Source organism: Palaemon carinicauda, chromosome 16 (assembly GCF_036898095.1).
Source record: "Palaemon carinicauda isolate YSFRI2023 chromosome 16, ASM3689809v2, whole genome shotgun sequence".
NCBI classification, from domain to species: domain Eukaryota; kingdom Metazoa; phylum Arthropoda; class Malacostraca; order Decapoda; family Palaemonidae; genus Palaemon; species Palaemon carinicauda.
Genome location: NC_090740.1, coordinates 132037221 through 132059408, shown reverse-complemented (window position 1 = coordinate 132059408; position 22188 = coordinate 132037221). Strand labels below are relative to the sequence as shown.

The 22188-nt window shown below is 45.4% G+C and overlaps 1 protein-coding gene across 3 annotated transcripts in view; it reads left to right on the top strand.

Annotated features, from left to right (window-relative positions):
• The window catches only part of LOC137655881 (acylphosphatase-2-like), a 104457-nt gene that overhangs the window by 70132 nt on the left and 12137 nt on the right, over positions 1-22188 (top strand). The window contains exon 3 of one of the 3 annotated variants that reach the window (XM_068390101.1): positions 17521-17630. The exons of 1 other annotated variant lie outside the window; for it this stretch is intronic. In XM_068390101.1, coding sequence (XP_068246202.1) covers positions 17521-17630 — 110 coding nt within the window. Of the gene's footprint in view, positions 1-9140; positions 9251-17520; positions 17631-22188 lie in introns of all 3 variants that reach the window. One more of the 3 variants, XM_068390100.1, reaches the window with a different exon arrangement.

Genomic DNA, 22188 nt, shown 5'->3' with positions numbered 1-22188 from the left:
GCTTCAAACTTACTGTGTAAAACTTTGTATGTTAATGGTTAGTGGTGTTGTTCTGATACTTTTTATTCTGATTTTTATTGTATTAGTATATTCATTGTGTACTGCAATGCTATTGTTATATTAGCTACTGTACAGTACTGTATACAAACTACCTTACTTTAGAGTAGTAATATAGATATAGGCTATGAGTATGGTGAATTTTGACCTGTCAAAAACACCATATGTGAGTATAAATGTGACAATGGCTTATGTTATGTGTACCTTAGTTTTACCTTGTACATAGTACATATGTTTAAATGTACTGTACACTTATTGAATGTGTTCATTTATTAATATGATACTTATATTGTGACAGAAACCAAGTAAAAACAATATTAGGCAGTACAGTGTACTTGGGGTGTTATTCCACTGCTCATAGGCAATGGGCAGCGAGTTGGTAGGTTAGGAGTTAACTTGCCCTAGGACAGCAAGTATTCGCGGATACTCGCCTGTCTCTGTTACCTAACCCAGGTAATAAGGAGATCTAAATGTATTATTATTGATAGCTTGTAAATCTTGGGATTTGTGAGCTTAGTTTGAAGAATACAATAATCCAAATTAAAACATGCTAAAGTTGAGGAAAATGGGCTGATAACCATACATAAAAAAAAAAAAAAAAGTTTCTAGGTATACTGTTCTACTCTTCATTATTATGTATCACAATAATATTCACACAATAGTACCATAATGATGTGCTGTACTATAGTAAACAGCTAAAAAAAGTAAAAAAAAAAACCTTGCCCTTTTTTAAATTAGAAAACTATTCTATCTTTCATAATTGAAAATAAATGGGTTATAAATATATTTCTTCTACTTTAAATTGTATCAAACAAAAAGTTATACTATAGAACAATGATAATGTATTTTTTTCAATAATAAACTTACCCGATGATCATATAGCTGTCAGCTCTGCTGCCCGACAGAAAAACCTACGGGCGGAATACGCCAGCGATCGCTATACAGGTGGGGGTGTACATCAACAGCGCCATCTGTCAAGTAGGTACTCAAGTACTCGATGTCAACACAGAATCAATTTTCTCTCTGTCGTGCCACTGGCAAGACCTACTAAATACGCTGTTACTAACTGGATTTGCTTTCACAACTATTTGGTGGAGTACACTATTCCAGTTTTGAGCTTTCGCTATGCAGGGGTTTTATCTTCATTTCAAAACTTGAACTAGTTTTGGATAGATTTAATTATGGTGACAAAGAGAGTATGGACTCTCTTTCACTTTTAAATGGCCGACCCTTCCCTTAGACGGAAGTGTGTTTAGGTTTTTAGTAATTTTGCTTAACACGTTATAGATCTATATATTTTATATCTCTCCGCCTTTATTAGGCCTCTTCGATTAACTTTCCATTTATTATCAATATATAAAAATAAATTTTTATGTTTTGTTTATATGCGACCTTTCCTGATAGTAGGCGGTCCTAACTTGGAACCGAAGTTAATCAACGTTGAGCCCGTTATATCATATTTTACCTTTAAAGAATTTATAACTTTTTAAATTTAATGTTTTATGAAAGAATTTCTTTGATAGTCTCGTACTGTTTTCAAAGATGAACTAACGTTTAGTTTTTTTTTTAGTCTACGCAGTTGTTGACGTTCAGGACGTTCAACATGCGCTCTATCGTTTCGATAGAGAGAGAGAGTGTTTCACGGTTTCACTTTGCAGTAAGAGTAAACCGATTCTGGCGTTTCGTTCATTCTTTCTTAGCTTAAATGGTTTAAATTCTAAATTAAAGGAACTTTTTATTTGGAAAACCTTTCAGTTTTTTCCTTTAGCAAATAACATGTTTTGACGATATATAATTGGGCTCTTCTCTCAGGTGCGAAATCAAGAGAAAAGAGAGAGAGAGATAGAGAGGGAGGGAGAGAGAGGAGAAAAAACATTTCGTTCAAGCGGGTAACGTTGTTCTCGTTTTACTCCCCTCCCTAGTCGCTGTAGGGGAAGAAGGTAAAACGTTTCTAGGGTTTTATTCTTGTTCCCAGGCTATGTGCGGTGAGAGATTGTAAACGTAGTTTATTTGATCTAGTGTTTAGTCTCTTTCCCAGCCACTGAATTCTTTATCTTTATATATGTTTTCTGTTGCATTATACGACTGTTTTCGCAATTACTACCTTTTAATGAAGGGTAGGATTGCGTGTTTCAGGTAGAAATCAGTAAAAGTTTCGATTTCAGTGAAATAAGTGCAAAACAGAAAATCAAAGTGATAAAGTGATATGCGCAAAGTGTTACAGTGTTGCGTCCGAGGGTTCGTCTGTTCGTGCCTGTCGTTCACCTAGTCAGGGACCTCTTGCAAGCTCCCAAGCCCAGGGGAGAAGTAATGTCGAACGACTTATGGGTTCCTCAGGCCTTGATCAACGAACAGACGTTTTTCCCTCTGTGGTTTCGGGCGTATCTACCAAGATCGTCCCACCCACACAAAGACGAGAGAGCCCATTTACTTCTCGTCTGCGGAAGAGGTTTCTCATAAGAAACCTTGGACCAAGGTCTCGCAGCTTATTAAGTGCAAGTCGGTCCCTTCCGCGCAAGTCCAATGGCCCAGGTGTAGCCACTGGGTCAGTTCGGACTCGCTGCAGTCATCCGACGACTGCACACCTCCCAAGAGAGGCAAGGTGGTACCGCAACAGGCAGTAACTCCGTCTGTTGCCGCACCCGCTGTTTTAGACCCTCAGTCACAACGGACAGTAGCTCCGTCTGTTGCCGCTTTTGTAGACCCTAAGTGGTCTTTACTGCAGTCTATGCAGACTCAATTAGCTGCGGTTATGCAGGAGTTTCATGCGGAGAAGGTTAACGCTGCACCCGTTAGCCTACAACCTGCCACGGTTGTGCGCCCAGCTCACGCTGAGGCTGCCTGCTCCCACACTCCGACTGCGGAGAAGGTTGACGATGCACCCGTTTGCCTACAACCTGCCACGGTTGTGCGCCCAGCAGACGCTGCGGCTGCCTGCTCCCACACTCTGGCTGTGAGAGCTCCTCCACCCATGCGCAGTCGACCCTGCCAGACGCATGCTGACTCCCACAGACGCACGGAGCACTCCGTTAACGTGCGTGTGCTACCACACAACAGGAGGGTGGAGTTAAGCTGCCGTGTTTTGACACGGTGCGTCAGCCTCCGCAACCCACTGTGGTTACCGCCACTCGCCCGCAGCAGACTAGTCAGTCAGGAGTTGAGGCTTCCCCACACAGCTTTGGTTGTTGCCAGCTCACAGACTGTCAAGCAGTTACATAACGTTGCCTTCTGGTCTGCTACTAATGCACCAGTGCTGTATGTCCTCACGCGCCTGTTGTGGTTGACAGTTCAGTTTTTTGACAGTTCACAGACTGTCTGCAGTTACATAACGTTGCCTTCTGGTCTGCTGCTAATGCACCAGTGCTGCATGTCCTCACGCACCTGTTGTGGTTGACAGTTCAGTTTTTGACAGTTCACAGACTGTCATGCAGTTACATAAAGTTGCCTTCTGGTCTGCTGCTAATGCACCAGTGAGACCCTCACTGAGATAACCTAGCTTTTCTCGGACAAGGTTCCTGTAGATGAGAAAGTGCTGTTCTCCCTCCTACTGATATTCCTTTGAGGACTCTGTCATTTGGAGAGGAGCCTTAAGCTGCTTAGCCTCCTATGAACTTTTGTCGAGCCTTTGAAGTTTTGCTGTACTATTATGTCACACATAACAAGGCTTCCAGGGATGGTAAATGGTTCCGCTTCAGTCGCTAACCCCGTCTGTTGCCACACCTGCTCCCGTAGACCCTAATGGGCTTTGCTGCAAGACATGCAGTCCAAGCTTGTGTCCTTGATAGAGGACTTAATACGGAGAAGAACCTTCTGGCCAACAACCTTCCTACCGGTTGGTTGTGCGCCCTGTTGACGCTGAGGTATCCTACTCGCGTCCGCCAGTTGAGGTGGTTCCTCCACCGATGCGACCCAGTGTGGGTTGCCAGTCGCACGTTGATGTTAAGCGACGCTCGGAGGTGGTTGTTGACGTTCAGTGTGTCACTAGGAAGACGTTCAACAACCAGCAGAGGTGACTTGTTGTGACGCAGTGCGTCAACCTCAGCAACCCGGTAGGGTGTTGACTGCACAACCCAGACAGTCTAGACAGTTTCGGGTTGACGCTGTACTTCCTCGCGTCCCCATGGTTGACAGTTCACAGACTGTGCAGCAGTACCATGATATTGCGTCCGGCTCCGTCACGCATCCACCAGTGCGACCGGATTCAGCGAGTCAGACGTTGCCCACTCCGTTGCCGTTTCCTCATCAGTTTCGGATGACGAACCCTCTGATGAGGACGTTGCTGAACAAGACGATCAACCCCCAGCCCTGCTATCCATCCAGAAGATGCTGAAGAAGGAACGCTGCCCTGTCAGGCTGTGGATGAGTCTGGTAAGGACTCTGTCATCCGTGGTTCAATTTGTGTCACTAGGAAGACTACACCTCCGTCCTCTTCTATACCATCTAGCTTTTCACTGGAAAAAGGACAAGACGCTAAAAGCGGTCTCGATCCCGATTTCCGGAAAGTTAAAGTCTGGTCTGACTTGGTGAAAGGACTTTTTCAACCTTAGAAAGGGTCTTCCCCTGACTGTTCAGACTCCCAACCACGTTCTCTTCTCGGACGCATCGGACGTAGGCTGGGGTGCGACATTAGACGGTAGGGAATGCTCGGGATTATGGAACTCGAGTCAAAGGACAATGCATTTCAACTGCAAGAAGCTACTGGCAGTACGTCTGACCTGGAAAAGCTTCAGGTCTCTCCTTCAAGGCAAAGTGGTGGAGGTGAACTCGGACAACACACGGCTTTGACGTACATCTCCAAGCAAGGAGGGACCTACTCTCTGACATGGTACGAGATCGCAAGGGACCTCCTCACCTGGTCAACAGGTCTAGATTTTTCACTAGTAACGAGGTTCATCCAAGGCAACTTGAATGTCATAGCAGCTTGTCTCAGTCGGAAGGGACAAATAATTCCAACAGAATGGACCCTCCACAAGGATGTATGCAAGAGACTTTGGGCCACCTGGGGCCAGCCAACCATAGATCTCTTCGCAACCTCGATGACCAAGAGGCTCCCAATAGTTTGCTCACCTATCCCGGACCCAGCAGTAGTTCATATAGATGCCTTTCTACTAGATTGGTCACATCTAGATCTATATGCATTCCCTCCGTTCAAGATTGTCAACAAGGTACTGCAGAAGTTCGCCTCTCACGAAGGGACAAGGTTGACGCTAGTTGCTTCCCTCTGGCCCGCGAGAGAATGACTCACCGAGGTACTTCGATGGCTAGTAGACGTTCCCAGAACACTTCCCCTAAGGGTGGACCTTCTATGTCAGCCACGCGTAAAGAAGGTACACCAAGGCCTCCACGCTCTTCGTCTGACTGCCTTCAGACTATCGAAAGACTCTCAAGAGCTAGAGGCTTTTCAAAGGAGGCAACCAGAGCGTTTGCTAGAGCAAGGAGAACATCCACCCTTAGAATCTACCAATCGAAGTGGGAAATCTTCCGAAACTGGTGCAAGTCAGTATCCGTATCCTCGTCCAGTACCTCTGTAACTCAAATAGCTGACTTTCTCTTATATCTGAGGAAAGAACGATCTCTTTCAGCTCCCACTATCAAGGGTTACAGAAGCATGTTGGCATCAGTCTTCCGTCACAGAGGCTTAGATCTTTCCAACAATAAAGATCTACAGGACCTCCTTAAGTCTTTTGAGACCACGAAGGAGCGTCGTTTGGTTACACCTGGTTGGAATTTAGACGTGGTACTAAGATTCCTTATGTCAGACAGGTTCGAACCGCTTCAATCAGCCTCCCTGAAAGATCTCGCCTTTAAGACTCTTTTCCTGATATGCTTAACCACAGCTAAAAGAGTCAGTGAGATTCATGCCTTCAGCAAGAACATCGGATTTTCATCCGAAACGGCTACATGTTCTACAACTTGGTTTTCTAGCCAAACACGAGCTGCCTTCTCGGCCTTGACCAATATCGTTCGATATTCCAAACTTATCGATATGGTTGGAAATGAACTAGAAAGAGTATTATGTCCTGTAAGAGCTCTTAAGTTCTATTTAAAAACCTTTACGAGGCCTGTCTGAAGCTTTATGGTGTTCAGTTAAGAATCCATCTTTGCCTATGTCAGAGAATGCTTTATCCTATTTTATCAGACTGTTAATACGAGAAGCTCATTCCCATCTGAATGAGGAAGACCAAGCTTTGCTGAAGGTAAGGACACACGAAGTTAGAGCTGTCGCAACTTCCGTGGCCTTTAAATAAAATAGATCTCTGCAAAGATATTCGACGCAACCTATTGGAAAAGCAAATCAGTGTTCGCGTCTTTTATCTTAAAAATGTCCAGTCTCTTTACGAGAACTGCTACAATCTGGGACCATTCGTAGCAACGAGTGCAGTAGTGGTGAGGGCTCCACCACTACAATCCCCTAATTCCATAACCTTTTTAATCTTTCTCTTGAAATGTTTTATTATTGTTTTTGGGTTGTCCGGAAGGCTAAGAAGCCTTTCGCAGCCTACTTGATTTGGCGGGTGGTCAAAGTCATTTCTTGAGAAGCGCCTAGATTAGAGGTTTTGATGAGGACCTTTAGTATGGGTTGCAACCCTTCATACTTCAGCTCCTAGGAGTCGCTCAGCATCCTATGAGGATCGCGAGGCTCAGTAAGGAAGACGTACTTAAAAAGGCAGAGTAATTGTTCAAGTCGACTTCCTTACCAGGTACTTATTTATTTTATGTTTGTTATTTTGAATAACTGCTAAAATGAAATACGGAATACTTAGCTCATAATAATGTCAACATGTAATGCTGGTCTCTACCCACCCCCCTGGGTGTGAATCAGCTATATGATCATCGGGTAAGTTTAATATTGAAAAATGTTATTTTCATTAGTAAAATAAATTTTTGAATATACTTACCCGATGATCATAAATTAAAGGACCCACCCGTCCTCCCCAATAGAGACCCAGTGGACAGAGGAGAAAATTGGTTCTGTGTTGACATCGAGTACCTACTTGACAGATGGCGCTGTTGATGTACACCCCCACCTGTATAGCGATCGCTGGCGTATTCCGCCCGTAGGTTTTTCTGTCGGGCAGCAGAGCTGACAGCTATATGATCATCGGGTAAGTATATTCAAAAATTTATTTTACTAATGAAAATAACATTTTTAAGCAGAAAACAGCTAAAATCTTTAAAAGAAAAAAACCCCACCCATGTGTTTTCGATTAAAAACCCTGGCCTGGGCTGGAAACCGGGTAGGTACCAGGGTATCTACCCATCCTAACCTTGCTTCGTCACGTCAACTCTCTTGCTTTCTATACTGAGAGTACGCGAGGTGACAAGGGTACCCCTCTCTTGCTTGCACAAGCTCAGTCGTACCCCAGGTCAAGTTCCCAGCCAGTTGGGTTCTTGGACTTTCACCTACCAAAGGGTGAGTCTCTATAGTAATGGTTTGTATTTGTATAGGAACAAATGAGAAATTTGGAAGAAATTTGTATTTTTCCTAACCATACAAACTTGAGCTCTCTACTCATACTTATTCCACCATCTCCTATTCCCCCTAGAAAGTCGTGCCTGCAATCAAAATTGGATAAATAGACTGTGAGCTGGGTGGTTGGTCAAGTCCCTGCCAACTAGCAGTGGGTTGTTTACCTCGCGTGGGAAGTTTATGGCTAGTTTCCAGCAATGCCAGAACAATGCAGTACTGTATGTTCATAGCAAAGATCTCATGTTTGTATGGTTAGGAAAAATAAAAAAATTACATCCAAATTTTTCATATTTACCTGAAATTAGTGGATGGTCTTTCATCATCCCTGCTTTGAATGGTGTTATTATTAGTTAATAACTTTACTAAGTTTGAATCATATAATCATTTATGCCTAAAGGGGTTAAGGTTGGAGAAGCTTGGCGAGTGCCACCACGCCAAGTTAGGAAGAATTATTTAGCTTTTGCTTTGTACATATTTTACTTTTTGGTGTGTACAAATCTCTTCCTTCCATAGAGGAATATCATATGAATTTTAGGTAAGTAGTAAAATAAGAATTTTTTTTTTTTTTAAATGAGGCTATTGATAGAAGTTCCTTTTCCCTATTTAACTATATCTTTGTGAGTAATGAAATAATGTGCTACTGTACTAATATGCTCGACTTAAATGGCCGAGATGCTCATAATGTTGGATGTTAAGAAGTATTAGTTATGACTAGCTGGCCTTATATAATTGAGTGTAAATTAATGTTACACAGATTATGGTCTTTTAAGAATTGGCAATCGGTTGTCGTTGACATCACATGATAATTCAACAATTATTGATCATATAAACCAAAGTAAAGTTTAGATGAAATCTGTACTGGAAAGACCTGGCTCTTGATCAGTGAACTATGGAGCATGAGGTAGATCTTGCGCCGTACTTCAGGTCATTCGTGTGATGAATGTATTGGAACTTACAATGAGGTGTTTTAATTTTTTCCTAGGATAAAAAATCCTTATTGACATCTTTAGATACTGTAGCCATTCTTTGCCATACAGCAGTTATTATTGGAGCCTTCATTAAGTGGGTCCTTTTAAAAAATACATTTTCATCATTTAATGAGTGAGTGATGAGGGTAGGAATTTGCAGGTGGTCAACTATAATTTGTAAAGCATGCCCACAACCGGAGGACTAGTTTATCACTAAAGGAAAAATACTGTATGAATTTTATGTTTAGAAATAAACATTTATAAAAAAAAATGTTTTGCCTTTTAATAATTTTTATATGGTATGAAGTAAAGTACAGTATTGAATATTTGTTTTTAAATTGCTTTAGATTTAGTGTATTGTACTGTCAAAATTTGAATAGCTGAAGAAAAAAATGTCTATACTAACTTGAGGTTTAGTAATAGAGGGTAATTGGACCTGACAGATCAATTATTGATGATTTTCCATAGAAACGGTACATTATTCCATGTTATTTCACCTGTTAACTTCATTTCATCTTGAGGAGAATTAATAATTTAGTATTTTATAATTGTAGAATTGTGTTTCAAAGTATTATATTTTTAACTACTTTTTAAGATACTACATGTAGTTTCATTCTTTTTATTAATCCCTCTTATTTTTTAAGCACACGCAGAAGCAAGCAAAAAAATTGGAGATAAGGGGATGGTGTAAGAACACAGATCGACAAACAGTAGAAGGTCAGCTAGAGGGAGTAGAACAACAAGTTTCAATCATGTATGATATTTTCTCTTGCTTAATTGTAGATTTTAGATATGGTATGTTTACCTATTATTCAAGTAAATTATTGTAATTGCACTTTGTAAACAATGCACAGAAAGTAATTGAGACTTAGTATAGATGGGGAAGTTATTTATTCTGGCACTGCTTTCTAAATTTTAAGCTGTTTGTTTTGTATATTATTTCCACATTTAATGATTTACATATCTTTGTGAAATTGCAAGATATTTATGATAGTTATTCTGCAGCATGGGCTTGGTAGTATTCTTTTAGATGAAAGGTTAAACTCCACTCCCACTTCCTTTTCTTTCTATTTTTGAGATACTGTACTATTTAACATTTCAGTTATGAATCATGTTAAGTAGTAAATGACTTGCAAGGTTTTTTCAATATTAAACTTACCCGATAATCATGTAGCTGTCAACTCCGTTGCCCGACAGAATTCTACGGGAGGGATACGCCAGCTATCACTATACTAGAAGGGGGTGTACTCACCAGCGCCACCTGTGGCCAGGTACTGCAGTACTTCTTGTTGACACCACCTCACTTTTTCCTCTGTCGTGCTTCCGGCAAGACATTCTGGGATACGCTTATGATTTTGGAGTTTTGTTCACGGTTTTTGGTGAAGTATTTCTCTAAGATTTCAGCTTTTGCTATACTGGAAACTTTTCTAATTAGCTTAGATAGCTTTTATTTGGTTTTGATTAATGGTTAACGATCTTTTTGCTTGATTTGGAATCCCCATTGACTAACTCTTTGATTCAAGATGTCTGACCTTTCACAAGCCCCACCCCATAGACGATGTAGGTCTTGTAATAGGCGTGTTCCGAAGGCCTCGGTTGATCCTCACACCGCTTGTTCTGACTGTAGGGAAAGACCCTGTCAGTTGGAAGATCGATGTGAGGAATGCGCCGGACTTTCGGAACTTGAATTTGTTCGATTCCTGAAATATTCAACCAAGTTAGAGAGAGAGAGAGTTAGGAGGAGTTCTTCTCGCTCTTCACTTTTTTCCTCACCTCATGATCCTCAACCTTTTCCTCCCCCTGTAGTGGCTACCCCCGAACCTTCTATTTGTGCTCAACCTGATATGTCCGATGTTTTGCGTGCCATTCAGGCTTTAGGTGACAAAGTGGAATCGGTGGTTAGTGACCATAAGTCTCTTATGGCAGAAGTCAAAGAACTTAAGGTCAAAAGTGCAGTGGGAGGTGATAGTGCCAGTGCTGTGCCAAGTGCTAGTGTCAGTGCGGTGCCAAGTGCTAGTGTCAGTGTCAGTGTGGTGCGTGAGGGTACTTCTGTGCGTGCCAGTCGTCCTCCCAGTCCGGGACCTCTTGCAAGCTCCCAAGCCCAGGGGAGAAGCAATGTCGAAGGGCAAAAGGGTTCGGCAGGCCTTGATCGGCGCACAGAAGTATCCTCGGTGGTTGCGGGCGTGTCTTACAGAGACCGTCACTCCCACCCGCAGACGATTGAGCCCGTCTTTTACTCGTCTGCAGAAGAAATGTCAGGGAGAAAACGCTGGACTCAGGTCTCAAGACCTCTCAAACGCAAAGTCCAGACCTCAAGAGTTCTACAACCTGGTTGCAGTCATTGGATTAGCTCTGACTCTCCGCAGTCATCAGGTGACTGCACACCTCCTAAGAGAGGTAAGGTGATGCCGCAACAGACCTCATCTTCTGTTAAGGCTTTGCCTCAGCAGACCTTAGCGTCTGTCGACCCCAAGATGACTTTGCTGCAGTCCATGCAGTCACAGCTTGCGGTCTTAATGCGTGAGTGTCAGGCTGAGAAGGTTACACCTCCTCCTGCGATCGCTCCGCCTCTCCGCAGTCCAGTCTGCCAGGCGTACGAAGTTGAGGTTCCTCAGGATACCTTACCGCGTACTGAGTTGCCAGTTACCAGCGGTGTGCAGCAACCTCCGCCTTCCTTAAGGCAACCTCAGCAATGGGAGCAGGAGTCTTATGCCTTACTTCCTCCGCTTCCGCTTGCGGTTCCACCAGCGAGGCAACAATCTCTTGAGGTACGACAACCTCTTCCATCCATGAGGCAGCCACCTCAGCACTCGCTGCAGCGACCTCAACCCTCCTCAAGGCGAGAGCCTCAACTCCTTAGGCTAGCACCTCAGGAACCTCAACTCGCGAGACAAGAACTGCGTTCTGCGCAGCCGCTACCTCAACTCTCGCAGCTCACACCTCAGGAACCTCAACTCGTTCCTCAGGAACCTGCTACTGCGCATCCGCAACCCTTACAGCAAGCGCAACTCTTGAGACAGGAAACTCATGCTAAGAGTCAGCCACCTCAACCCATGCGCCTACCTTCCTCTACTCTTCTTGACCAGTCTTTGCAGCCTGAACCTCAGGTTTTAACTCAGCAACAGAGACTTGAGGATGAAACCACAAGCGTTTATGCACCCGCTTGTTCAGATTCTGCTGTTCAGCATACCACTGTTACATTACCTCTCACTTCGCTACACTCTGGTGATGAGGTTTCTGAGGAGGAAGCTGCGCACCTGGATCCCTCATCAGACGTGGAAGAACCCAAGTCTTCTCCTCTACCCATTGACTTTCGTAAGGTCCTGGCTCTTTTCAGAGAGGTATACCCGGACCATTTTGTTTCTGCTACCCCCCGCTCTCCTCCATCTGAGTTTTCGCTGGGCATGCAACCTGTTAAGTCAACTTATACTAAGCTCGTCTTTGCTAGGTCATCTAAGAGAGCTTTAAGAATATTAGGGGAGTGGTTGCAGTCTAAACAGCAACTAGGGAAGACTTCCTTTATGTTCCCACCTACTAAGCTCACTTCTAAGGCGGGCGTATGGTATGCCACAGGAGAGGAACCAGGCTTGGGAGTCCCTGCCTCTGCCCAGGCTGACTTCTCAAGTTTGGTCGACTCTCCTCGTAGATCAGCAATGAGGCGCTCTAAGGTTTGCTGGACCTTCTCCGATTTAGACCACTTCCTAAAGGGTATATTTCGTGCCTTTGAGATGTTCAATTTTCTAGACTGGTGCCTGGGGGCCCTGAGCAAGAAGACCTCCCCTGCGGACAAGGACTCGGCCATGCTTTTAATGTCCTGCATGGATAAAGCAATTCGGGATGGGTCTGGCGAGCTTGCTTCAATGTTCGTGTCAGGAGTTCTTAAGAAAAGGGAGCAACTTTGCACCTTTCTTTCTTCCAGCATCACACCGTGTCAAAGGTCTCAACTCCTTTTTGCTCCGCTTTCTAAGTTCTTGTTTCCCGAAGAGCTTATCAAGGATTTGTCTGCGGCCCTGATTCAGAAGGACACTCATGATCTTGTGGCCTCTTCAGCTCGTAAGACTAAGGTTGCTCCCTCAGTTCCCAGGACTTACCGCACCCCAGTGGCTGATACTCCTGCTACAAGGTTTATTCCGCCCTTTCGTGGCAGAGCCCCCAGCCGAGGAAGCTCCCGTCCAGACTCTTCCAGGAGCAGGTCTAGGAAAGGTCCCAAGACTTCAAAAGGCAAACACTGACTCTCCTCCTCTCCAGACAGCAGTAGGAGCCAGACTCAAGACCTTCTGGCAAGCTTGGGAAAGGAGAGGTGCAGACGCCCAGTCTGTCAGGTGGCTAAGGGAGGGTTACAGGATACCATTCTGCCGCAAACCCCCTCTGACCACTTCTCCCATCAACCTCTCTCCCAACTACAAGGAAAAGGACAAGAGGCTAGCGTTGCACCAGGAGGTGTCGCTCCTGTTACAGAAGAAGGCAGTGGTTATAGTCCGGGACCATCAATCCCCGGGCTTCTACAACCGTCTCTTTCTGGTGGCCAAGAAGACAGGAGGTTGGAGACCGGTGCTGGACGTCAGCGCGCTCAATGCTTATGTCACCAAGCAGACGTTCACTATGGAGACGACGAAGTCGATCCTAGCAGCGGTCAGGCAGGAGGACTGGATGGTCTCGTTGGATCTGAAAGACGCTTACTTTCACGTTCCTATTCATCCAGACTCCCAACCTTTCCTGAGATTCGTTTTTGGAAAGGTTGTGTACCAATTCCAAGCCCTGTGTTTTGGCATAAGCACAGCTCCTATGGTGTTTACGCATCTGATGAGGAATATTGCAAAATTCCTCCACTTATCGGACATCAGAGCCTCCCTTTATTTAGACGACTGGCTGTTGAGAGCCTCCACGAGTCGTCGCTGTCTGGAGAGTCTCAACTGGACTTTAGACTTGATCAAGGAACTGGGTCTGTTAGTCAACTTAGAAAAGTCCCAGCTCATTCCCTCCCAATCCATAGTTTACCTGGGAATGGAGATTCGGAGTCAGGATTTTCGGGCTTTTCCATCGGCCCCAAGGATAAGCCAAGCCCTAGATTGCATCCTGAGCATGCTGAAGAGGAACAGTTGCTCGGTGAGACAGTGGATGAGTCTCACAGGGACCCTGTCATCATTAGCCCTGTTCGTCGAGTTAGGGAGACTCCACCTCCGCCCTCTCCAATTCCATCTAGCAGCTCATTGGGACAAGGATTTGACGCTCGAAGCAGTCTCTATCCCTGTCACCAAAGAGATGAAGACCACTCTCTTGTGGTGGAAGACCAACCTCCTTCTCAAGGAGGGCCTATCGTTAGCGATTCAGACCCCCAATCTTCATCTCTTCTCGGATGCATCAGACTCGGGCTGGGGCGCGACCTTGAACGGACAGGAATGCTCGGGAACGTGGAACAGGGAACAGGAAACGCTCCACATCAACTGCAAGGAGCTACTGGCAGTTCATATTGCCCTAATGAACTTCAAGTCCCTCCTGCTAGGCAAGGTGGTGGAGGTGAACTCCGACAACACCACAGCCTTGGCTTACATCTCCAAGCAGGGCGGGACCCATTCGAGGAACCTGTACGAGATAGCAAGGGACCTCCTCATTTGGTCAAGAAGTCTAAACCTCACTCTCGTAACGAGGTTCATTCAGGGCAACATGAACGTCTCAGCAGATCGCCTAAGCAGAAAAGATCAAGTCATCCCCACGGAATGGACCCTTCACAAGAGCGTGTGCAACAGACTTTGGACCTTGTGGGGTCAGCCTACGATAGATCTGTTTGCCACCTCCATGACCAAGAGGCTTCCTTTGTACTGTTCCCCAGTTCCAGACCCAGCAGCAGTTCATGTGGATGCTTTTCTGCTGAATTGGTCCCATCTCGACCTTTACGCATTCCCACCGTTCAAGATCATCAACAGAGTCATTCAGAAGTTCGTCTCGCACGAAGGGACACGGCTGACGCTGGTTGCTCCCCTTTGGCCTGCAAGAGAATGGTTCACAGAGGTACTACAATGGCTGGTCGACGTCCCCAGGACTCTCCCTCTAAGAGTGGACCTTCTACGTCAACCTCACGTAGACAAGGTGCACCCAAACCTCCACGCTCTTCGTCTGACTGCCTTCAGACTGTCGAAAGATTCGCTAGAGCTAGAGGCTTTTCGAAGGAGGCAGCCAGTGCGATTGCCAGAGCAAGGAGGGTATCCACTCGTAGAGTCTACCAATCCAAGTGGGAAGTCTTCCGAAGCTGGTGTAGAGCCAATGCAGTTTCCTCTACCAATACCTCTGTAACCCAAATAGCTGACTTCCTATTACATCTAAGGAATGAGAGATCCCTTTCGGCTCCTACGATTAAAGGGTACAGAAGTATGTTGGCTTCAGTTCTCCGCCACAGAGGTTTGGACCTTTCTTCCAACAAGGACCTTCAAGACATCCTTAAGTCTTTTGAGACTTCTAAAGAACGTCGTTTACCCACTCCAGGCTGGAATCTAGACGTAGTCCTAAGGTTCCTTATGTCTCCTAGGTTCGAACCTCTCCAGTCAGCTTCCTTCAAGGACCTTACCCTCAAGACTCTTTTCCTCGTCTGCCTTGCAACAGCTAAAAGAGTCAGTGAGGTTCATGCCTTCAGCAAGAACATTGGGTTCACATCCAAATCTGCAACATGTTCTTTACAGCTCGGATTTTTAGCTAAGAATGAACTTCCTTCACGTCCTTGGCCTAGATCGTTTGAAATTCCTAGCCTTTCCAACATGGTAGGTAACGAGCTAGAAAGAGTTCTTTGCCCTGTCAGAGCTCTAAAATATTATCTTAATAGGTCAAAACCTATACGAGGACAGTCAGAAGCCTTAGGGTGTGCAATCAAGAAACCTTCGATGCCCATGTCCAAAAACGGAGTTTCGTATTATATAAGGCTTCTGATTAGAGAAGCCCATTCTCACATGAAGGATGAAGACCTTGCTTTGCTGAAGGTAAGGACCCACGAAGTGAGAGCCGTAGCCACTTCGATGGCCTTTAATAAGAACCGTTCTCTGCAGAGCATTATGGATGCAACTTATTGGAGGAGCAAGTCAGTGTTTGCATCATTTTATCTTAAAGATGTCCAGTCTCTTTACGAGAACTGCTACACCCTGGGACCATTCGTAGCAGCGAGTGCAGTAGTAGGTGAGGGCTCAGCCACTACATTCCCTTAATCCCATAACCTTTTTTAACCTTTCTCTTGAATGCTTTTATTGGTGTTTTTTGGGTTGTTACGGTAGGCTAAGAAGCCTTCCGCATCCTTTTTGATTTGGCGGGTGGTCAATTCATTCTTGAGAAGCGCCTGGGTTAGAGGTTGTGTAGAGGTCCTTTAGTATGGGTTGCAGCCCTGTATACTTTAGCACCTTAGAGTTGATTCAGCCTCCTAAGAGGAACGCTGCGCTCAGTAAGGAAGACGAACTTAATAAAGGCAGAGTAACGGTTCAAGTCGACTTCCTTACCAGGTACTTATTATTTCATTGTTATTCTGAAATAACTGATTATATGAAATACGGGATACTTAGCTATCCTTTAGTCATGTACACTGGTTTTCACCCACCCCCCTGGGTGTGAATCAGCTACATGATTATCGGGTAAGTTTAATATTGAAAAATGTTATTTTCATTAGTAAAATAAATTTTTGAATATACTTACCCGATAATCATGATTTAATTGACCCACCCTTCCTCCCCATAGAGAACCAGTGGACCGAGGAAAAAGTGAGGTGGTGTCAACAAGAAGTACTGCAGTACCTGGCCACAGGTGGCGCTGGTGAGTACACCCCCTTCTAGTATAGTGATAGCTGGCGTATCCCTCCCGTAGAATTCTGTCGGGCAACGCAGTTGACAGCTACATGATTATCGGGTAAGTATATTCAAAAATTTATTTTACTAATGAAAATAACATTTTTCATCATTTAGTATAAAAGGGATTTTGACAAAGGAAAACTCTATTTATGGGCGAGGAACCTGTGTCGCCCAGTGAAATGCTCCTTAAAGCACCATTTCAAAGGTATAAATACTGCTAAATATACCAGAGAAAAAAGTTGCATGGAATGCTAGGAATATATCCAGCTCGCTCACCCCTAAAGGGTGTCGGTATTAAAACTGGGGCGAGTGATACCACTACCAGAGATCCCTTTCCAATTAAACTCCTCCCTCCTCAAAATCCCCCGTGACTACGAGATGTCGTTCACTACAGCTACTGCCCCCCCCCCCCACCACCACCACCACCACCAATACCAATACCTAACCTTCTCCCATCTTTCCTTGTTAGCACCCGTGAACGTTCGGACGTGTTTTTCGTAGCTCTGTGTTATTTTATGCTTTGAAGATGTCAGGCGTTTTGGAGATCCATGCTCCCAAATTAAGTATTAAGTTTTATCTATTTTCATGCATTTTCATCTTACAGTATAGCAAAATATAGTATGGTCCAAAATAGGTCCTTTGACAGTGGCTGATTACTCTATGGGTGTTAGAAGCTGGCTAACTTCTTTCAGGGAGTTCCTCGCTGATTTTAATGGCATGATTATTATATGAGAGAAGTCTGTGGTTAGGGATTTGTGATGTTTTTTAAAGCGGTGTTGGTGTTCACAGCCTGACAGTCCAATCCTGCATTGAAATAGTCACCACTGGTATTATAAAATTATGAACCAATACCCATAAATATTGCTTTATGGAATGCTAGGCCATTTCCACAAATAATAAAATTCATGATACCCATGAATGGTAAGGTCTGATTGTACTATTTCAAATGAAAAGTTTTAAACATTTGGAAGAATTTACTACTTTCTGAATATTGAAATGGTCCTTTCATAGTCTATTCTTCCTTTCATCTTTACATTTGATGTACATTTAGGCCAAAATTATAAAGCATTTATGGCATGTTCTTCATTCCTTAGCTATTTGAAATGCTTTAGTTATTCAATTGATAGGAGATTGACAATTCACTAATTACATTGTCTTGTATATGTCTACAGTTATATACTGTATCAGTTTTCTGAATTTTCAGTATACTGAGCAACAGGGAAGAAAGTTAGGGTTGCGAGGATGGTGCATGAACACACGTCATGACACTGTGCAAGGGCAGTTGCAAGGACCTCAGGAAATGGTTGTGATTATGTATGTGTATGGTGTGGAAAGTAAAACATGGCTTGATTACTAATACTGTACAGTTGTACTTAACCCTGATTTTCTTTATCCATTTATATATTTTGATACTTTGTTAAAGTCCTCTTCTTTTTATTTTATTTTTGCTCATCCCAAGACTACAACATGAGAAATTGTTGGTTTATCCATCTTCTATTTTATTTCAAAGGATATGTATTTGATATTTACTATAGTATTTTGAATATTGCATGTTAAAGTAATTAGTATGCATACTTCTCTTAAAATCTTAAATATCCATGTATATGCTAATATTTTCTTATACTTCCTTTAAAAGTCCCCCTTTTGTAGTTGCTAACAGACAGCTCCCTACTTTATAGGATCTTGGTTTTTGTGATTGCTAACAGTCAGCTGCCATTTTGATAAAGCCTTGGTTTTACAGTCACATCTCTAATAAGAAAGGAATATGTATAGGGTACTTCCAATCGAAATGTGATTACTGTATTATTATTTTTCAATATTAATCTTACCCGATGATGATGTAGCTGCAACTCTGTTGCCCGACAGAAAAAACCTACGGTCGGGATACGCCAGCGATCGCTATACAGGTGGGGGTGTACAACAACAGCGCCATCTGTCGAGTAGGTACTCAGGTACTTCTTGTCAACAAGAACCAATTTTTCCTCTGTCGTGCCACCGGCAAGACCTACTTGATACACTGTTGTTTCTGGAGTTGATTTCACGCTTTTTGGTGATGTATTCTCTCTAGATATTAGCTTTCGCTGGACAGGAGTTATTATCATTAGCTTATCAAGCTTTTTTGATTTGTTTTGGATTAATTGTTGACGACTTTGATAGATTTTGGATTCCCCCCTTGGCTGATTCAAGATGTCTGACCATACTCAAGTCCCCAAGTACAGGCAGTGTAGCGCTAGGGACTGTTTTAGGCGTCTTCCGAAGGCCTCTATAGATCCTCACACCGTTTGTTCCAATTGTAGGGGTAAATCCTGTCAATTGGAAGATCAATGTGAGGAATGCGCTGGGCTTTCGGAATTCGATTTTAATGAATTCCTTAAGAATGCACGTAGGCTAGAGAAGGATAGGATCAGGAGGAGTTCGTCTCGCTCTTTTGATTTTTCCTCTCCCCATGCCCCTCAACCTATTCCTTCCCCTGTAGTGGTGACTCCCGACCCTTCTACTAGCTCTCAACCCTCGATGGCGGACATGATGCGTGCCATTCAGGCTCTTGGTGACAGAGTGGAGTCATTAGCTAATGACCGCAATCAACTCTTGGCCGATGTCAAAGAGTTGAAAGAGAAAAGTGCAGTGGGAAGTGTAGTGAGTGCAAGTGCGGTGAAAAGTGTCAGTGTCAGTGTTACGCATGAGGGTGCATCTGTTCGTGCCAGTCGTCCTCCCAGTCCGGGACCTCTTGCAAGCTCCCAAGCCCAGGGGAGAAGCAATGTCGAAGGACCAAAGGGTTCGACAGGCCTTGATCAGCGTACGGATGTACCCTCAGTGGTTGCGGACGTATCTTGCAGAGATCGTCCCATCCACAAACAGACGAGTGAGCCCATTCATTCCTCGTCTGTGGAAGAAGTTTCTAGGCAGAAACGCTGGACCAAGGTCTCACGACCTCTCAAGCGCAAGGTCCCTTCCGAGCGAGTCCAACGGCCCAGGTGTAGCCACTGGGTCAGTTCGGACTCGCCGCAGTCTTCCGAAGACTGCACACCTCCCAAGAGAGGTAGAGTGGTTCCGCAGCAGGCAATCACTCCGTCTGTTGCCGCACCAACCACTGTAGACCCTAAGTGGTCTATGCTGCAGTCTATGCAGACTCAGCTTGCTTCCTTCATGCAGGAGTATCGTGCTGAGAAGGCTGACACTGCACCTGTTAACCTACAACCTGCCACGGTTGTGCGCTCAGCAGACACTGCGGCTGCCTGCTCCCACACTCCGGCTGTGAGAGCTCCACCACCGATGCGCAGTCGACCCTGCCAGACGCATGTTGACGTTAGCCGACGTGCGGCACCCTCCGTTGACATGCGTGAGCTACCGCATCAGCAGTGGGAAGGTGCTGTCAAGCTGCCGTGTTTTGACGCAATGCGGCAGTCTCCGCAACCCACGGCAGTCCCCACTACGCACCATCACTCCGCTTTTGTTGTTGCCAGCTCTCAGACTGACCAGCAGCGGCATGATGTTGGATCCAGTGCAGCTACGCATGCACCCGTGCTGCCGGATTCAGCCGTTCAGCTTTTTTCTCCTTTGCCGCTTCCTCCTCAGCATTCGGATGAAGGAGTCTCTGATGACGACGAAGCTGCGCATTTGGACGATCAACACTCCGACATAGAGGAACCCAAGACTACGCCTCCCTCCTTAGACTTTAGGAAGGTCCTTGCCCTGTTTAGGGAGTTGTATCCGGACCAGTTTGTGTCTGCAACCCCGCGCTCACCTCCCTCTGAGTTCGCTTTAGGCATGCAGTCAGCAGCTCCTGCCTTTACAAAGCTCGTACTCGCGCGCTCATCCAAGAGAGCTTTAAGGGTACTGGGAGAGTGGTTGCAGTCCAAGAAGCAACTTGGGAAGACATCCTTCATCTTTCCACCGACCAAGCTTGCTTCCAAATCTAGCGTCTGGTATGCCACGGGAGAAGATCCCGGCTTGGGAGTTCCTGCCTCTGCCCAGGGCGACTTCTCAAGTCTGGTAGACTCTCCCCGCAGGCTGGCTATGAGACGCTCTAAGATTTGCTGGACCTTTTCGTACATGGACCATCTTTTGAAGGGAGTTTTTCGTGCTTTTGAGATCTTCAACTTCCTGGACTGGTGTTTGGGAGCGTTAAGCAGAAAGACCTCCCCTTCGGATAAGGACTCTGCCATGCTCATCATGTCATGCATGGACAAAGCCATTCGGGATGGGTCTGGCGAGCTTGCGGCTTCGTACGTGTCTGGAGTTCTTAAGAAGCGGGATCACCTTTGCTCCTTCTTGTCTGCGGGGATCACACCATGTCAGAAGTCGGAGTTGATGTTTGCTCCGCTTTCCAAGTGTCTCTTTCCGGAAGAGCTGATCAAGGGGATTGCCGCCTCGTTGATCCAGAAGGATACCCATGACCTGGTGGCGTCATCCGCACGTAAAGTCACAGCTTTACCTTCCGTGCCTAGACCTAGGATGGACACACCAGCGTCTAGGTTCATTCCGCCCTTTCGTGGCAGAACCTCCAGCAGAGGAGGTACCCGTGCCGACAGTCAACGTGGCAAAAAGAAGAAGGGTTCCAAGTCCTCAAAAGGCAGAGTCTGACTGCCAACCTCTCCAGACAGCAGTGGGAGCCAGGCTCAAGAACTACTGGCAGGCCTGGGAGAACAGGGGTGCAGACGCACAGTCTGTGAAGTTGCTAAGAGAGGGGTACAGGATTCCATTCTTGCGCAAGCCCCCTCTAGCAACTACTCCCATCGACCTCTCTCCCAGTTACAGAGAGGAGGACAAGAGGCTAGCTTTACAGCAAGAGGTGTCTCTCTTGCTACAAAAGGGAGCGGTAGTCATAGTCCGGGACTATCAATCCCCGGGCTTCTACAACCGTCTCTTCTTAGTAGCGAAGAAGACAGGAGGGTGGAGACCGGTGCTGGACGTCAGTGCTCTCAATGCTTTTGTCACCAAGCAGACGTTCACCATGGAGACGACGAAGTCGGTGCTAGCATCGGTCAGGAAGGAAGACTGGATGGTCTCGTTGGACCTAAAGGACGCGTACTTTCACGTCCCAGTCCATCCAGACTCCCAACCTTTCCTAAGGTTCGTCTTTGGAAAGGTCGTTTACCAGTTCCAAGCCCTGTGCTTTGGCCTAAGCACGGCACCTTTAGTGTTTACCAAACTGATGAGGAATATTGCCAAATTCCTGCATTTGGCAGACATCAGAGCCTCCCTCTATTTGGACGACTGGCTTTTAAGAGCTCCGTCAAGTCGTCGCTGTCTGGAGAATCTCAAATGGACTATGGATCTGACCAAGGAATTGGGTCTCCTGATCCTGGTCAATTTAGAAAAGTCCCAACTCGTCCCATCCCAAACTATAGTCTATCTAGGTATGGAGATTCAGAGTCGAGCTTTTCGGGCTTTTCCGTCGGCCCCCAGAATCAGTCAAGCCCAAGAATGCATCCAGAGCATGCTGAAGAGGAACCGATGTTCAGTCAGACAGTGGATGAGTCTAACAGGGACGCTTTCATCACTGGCCCAGTTCATCGCGTTAGGGAGACTCCACCTCCGACCCCTTCAGTATCATCTAGCTGCTCACTGGAGAAAGGACATGACGCTAGAAGCGGTCTCAGTTCCTATATCCGAAGAGATGAAGTCTGCACTGACTTGGTGGAAGAACAGCATTCTTCTCAAGGAAGGTCTACCACTGGCTGTTCAGACCCCCGACCACCTTCTCTTCTCGGACGCATCGGACACGGGCTGGGGTGCGACACTGGACGGACGGGAATGCTCGGGCACGTGGAATCCGGATCAAAGAGCACTTCACATCAACTGCAAGGAGCTACTGGCAGTTCATCTGGCCTTGAGAAGCTTCAAGTCCCTCCTTCTAGGCAAGGTGGTG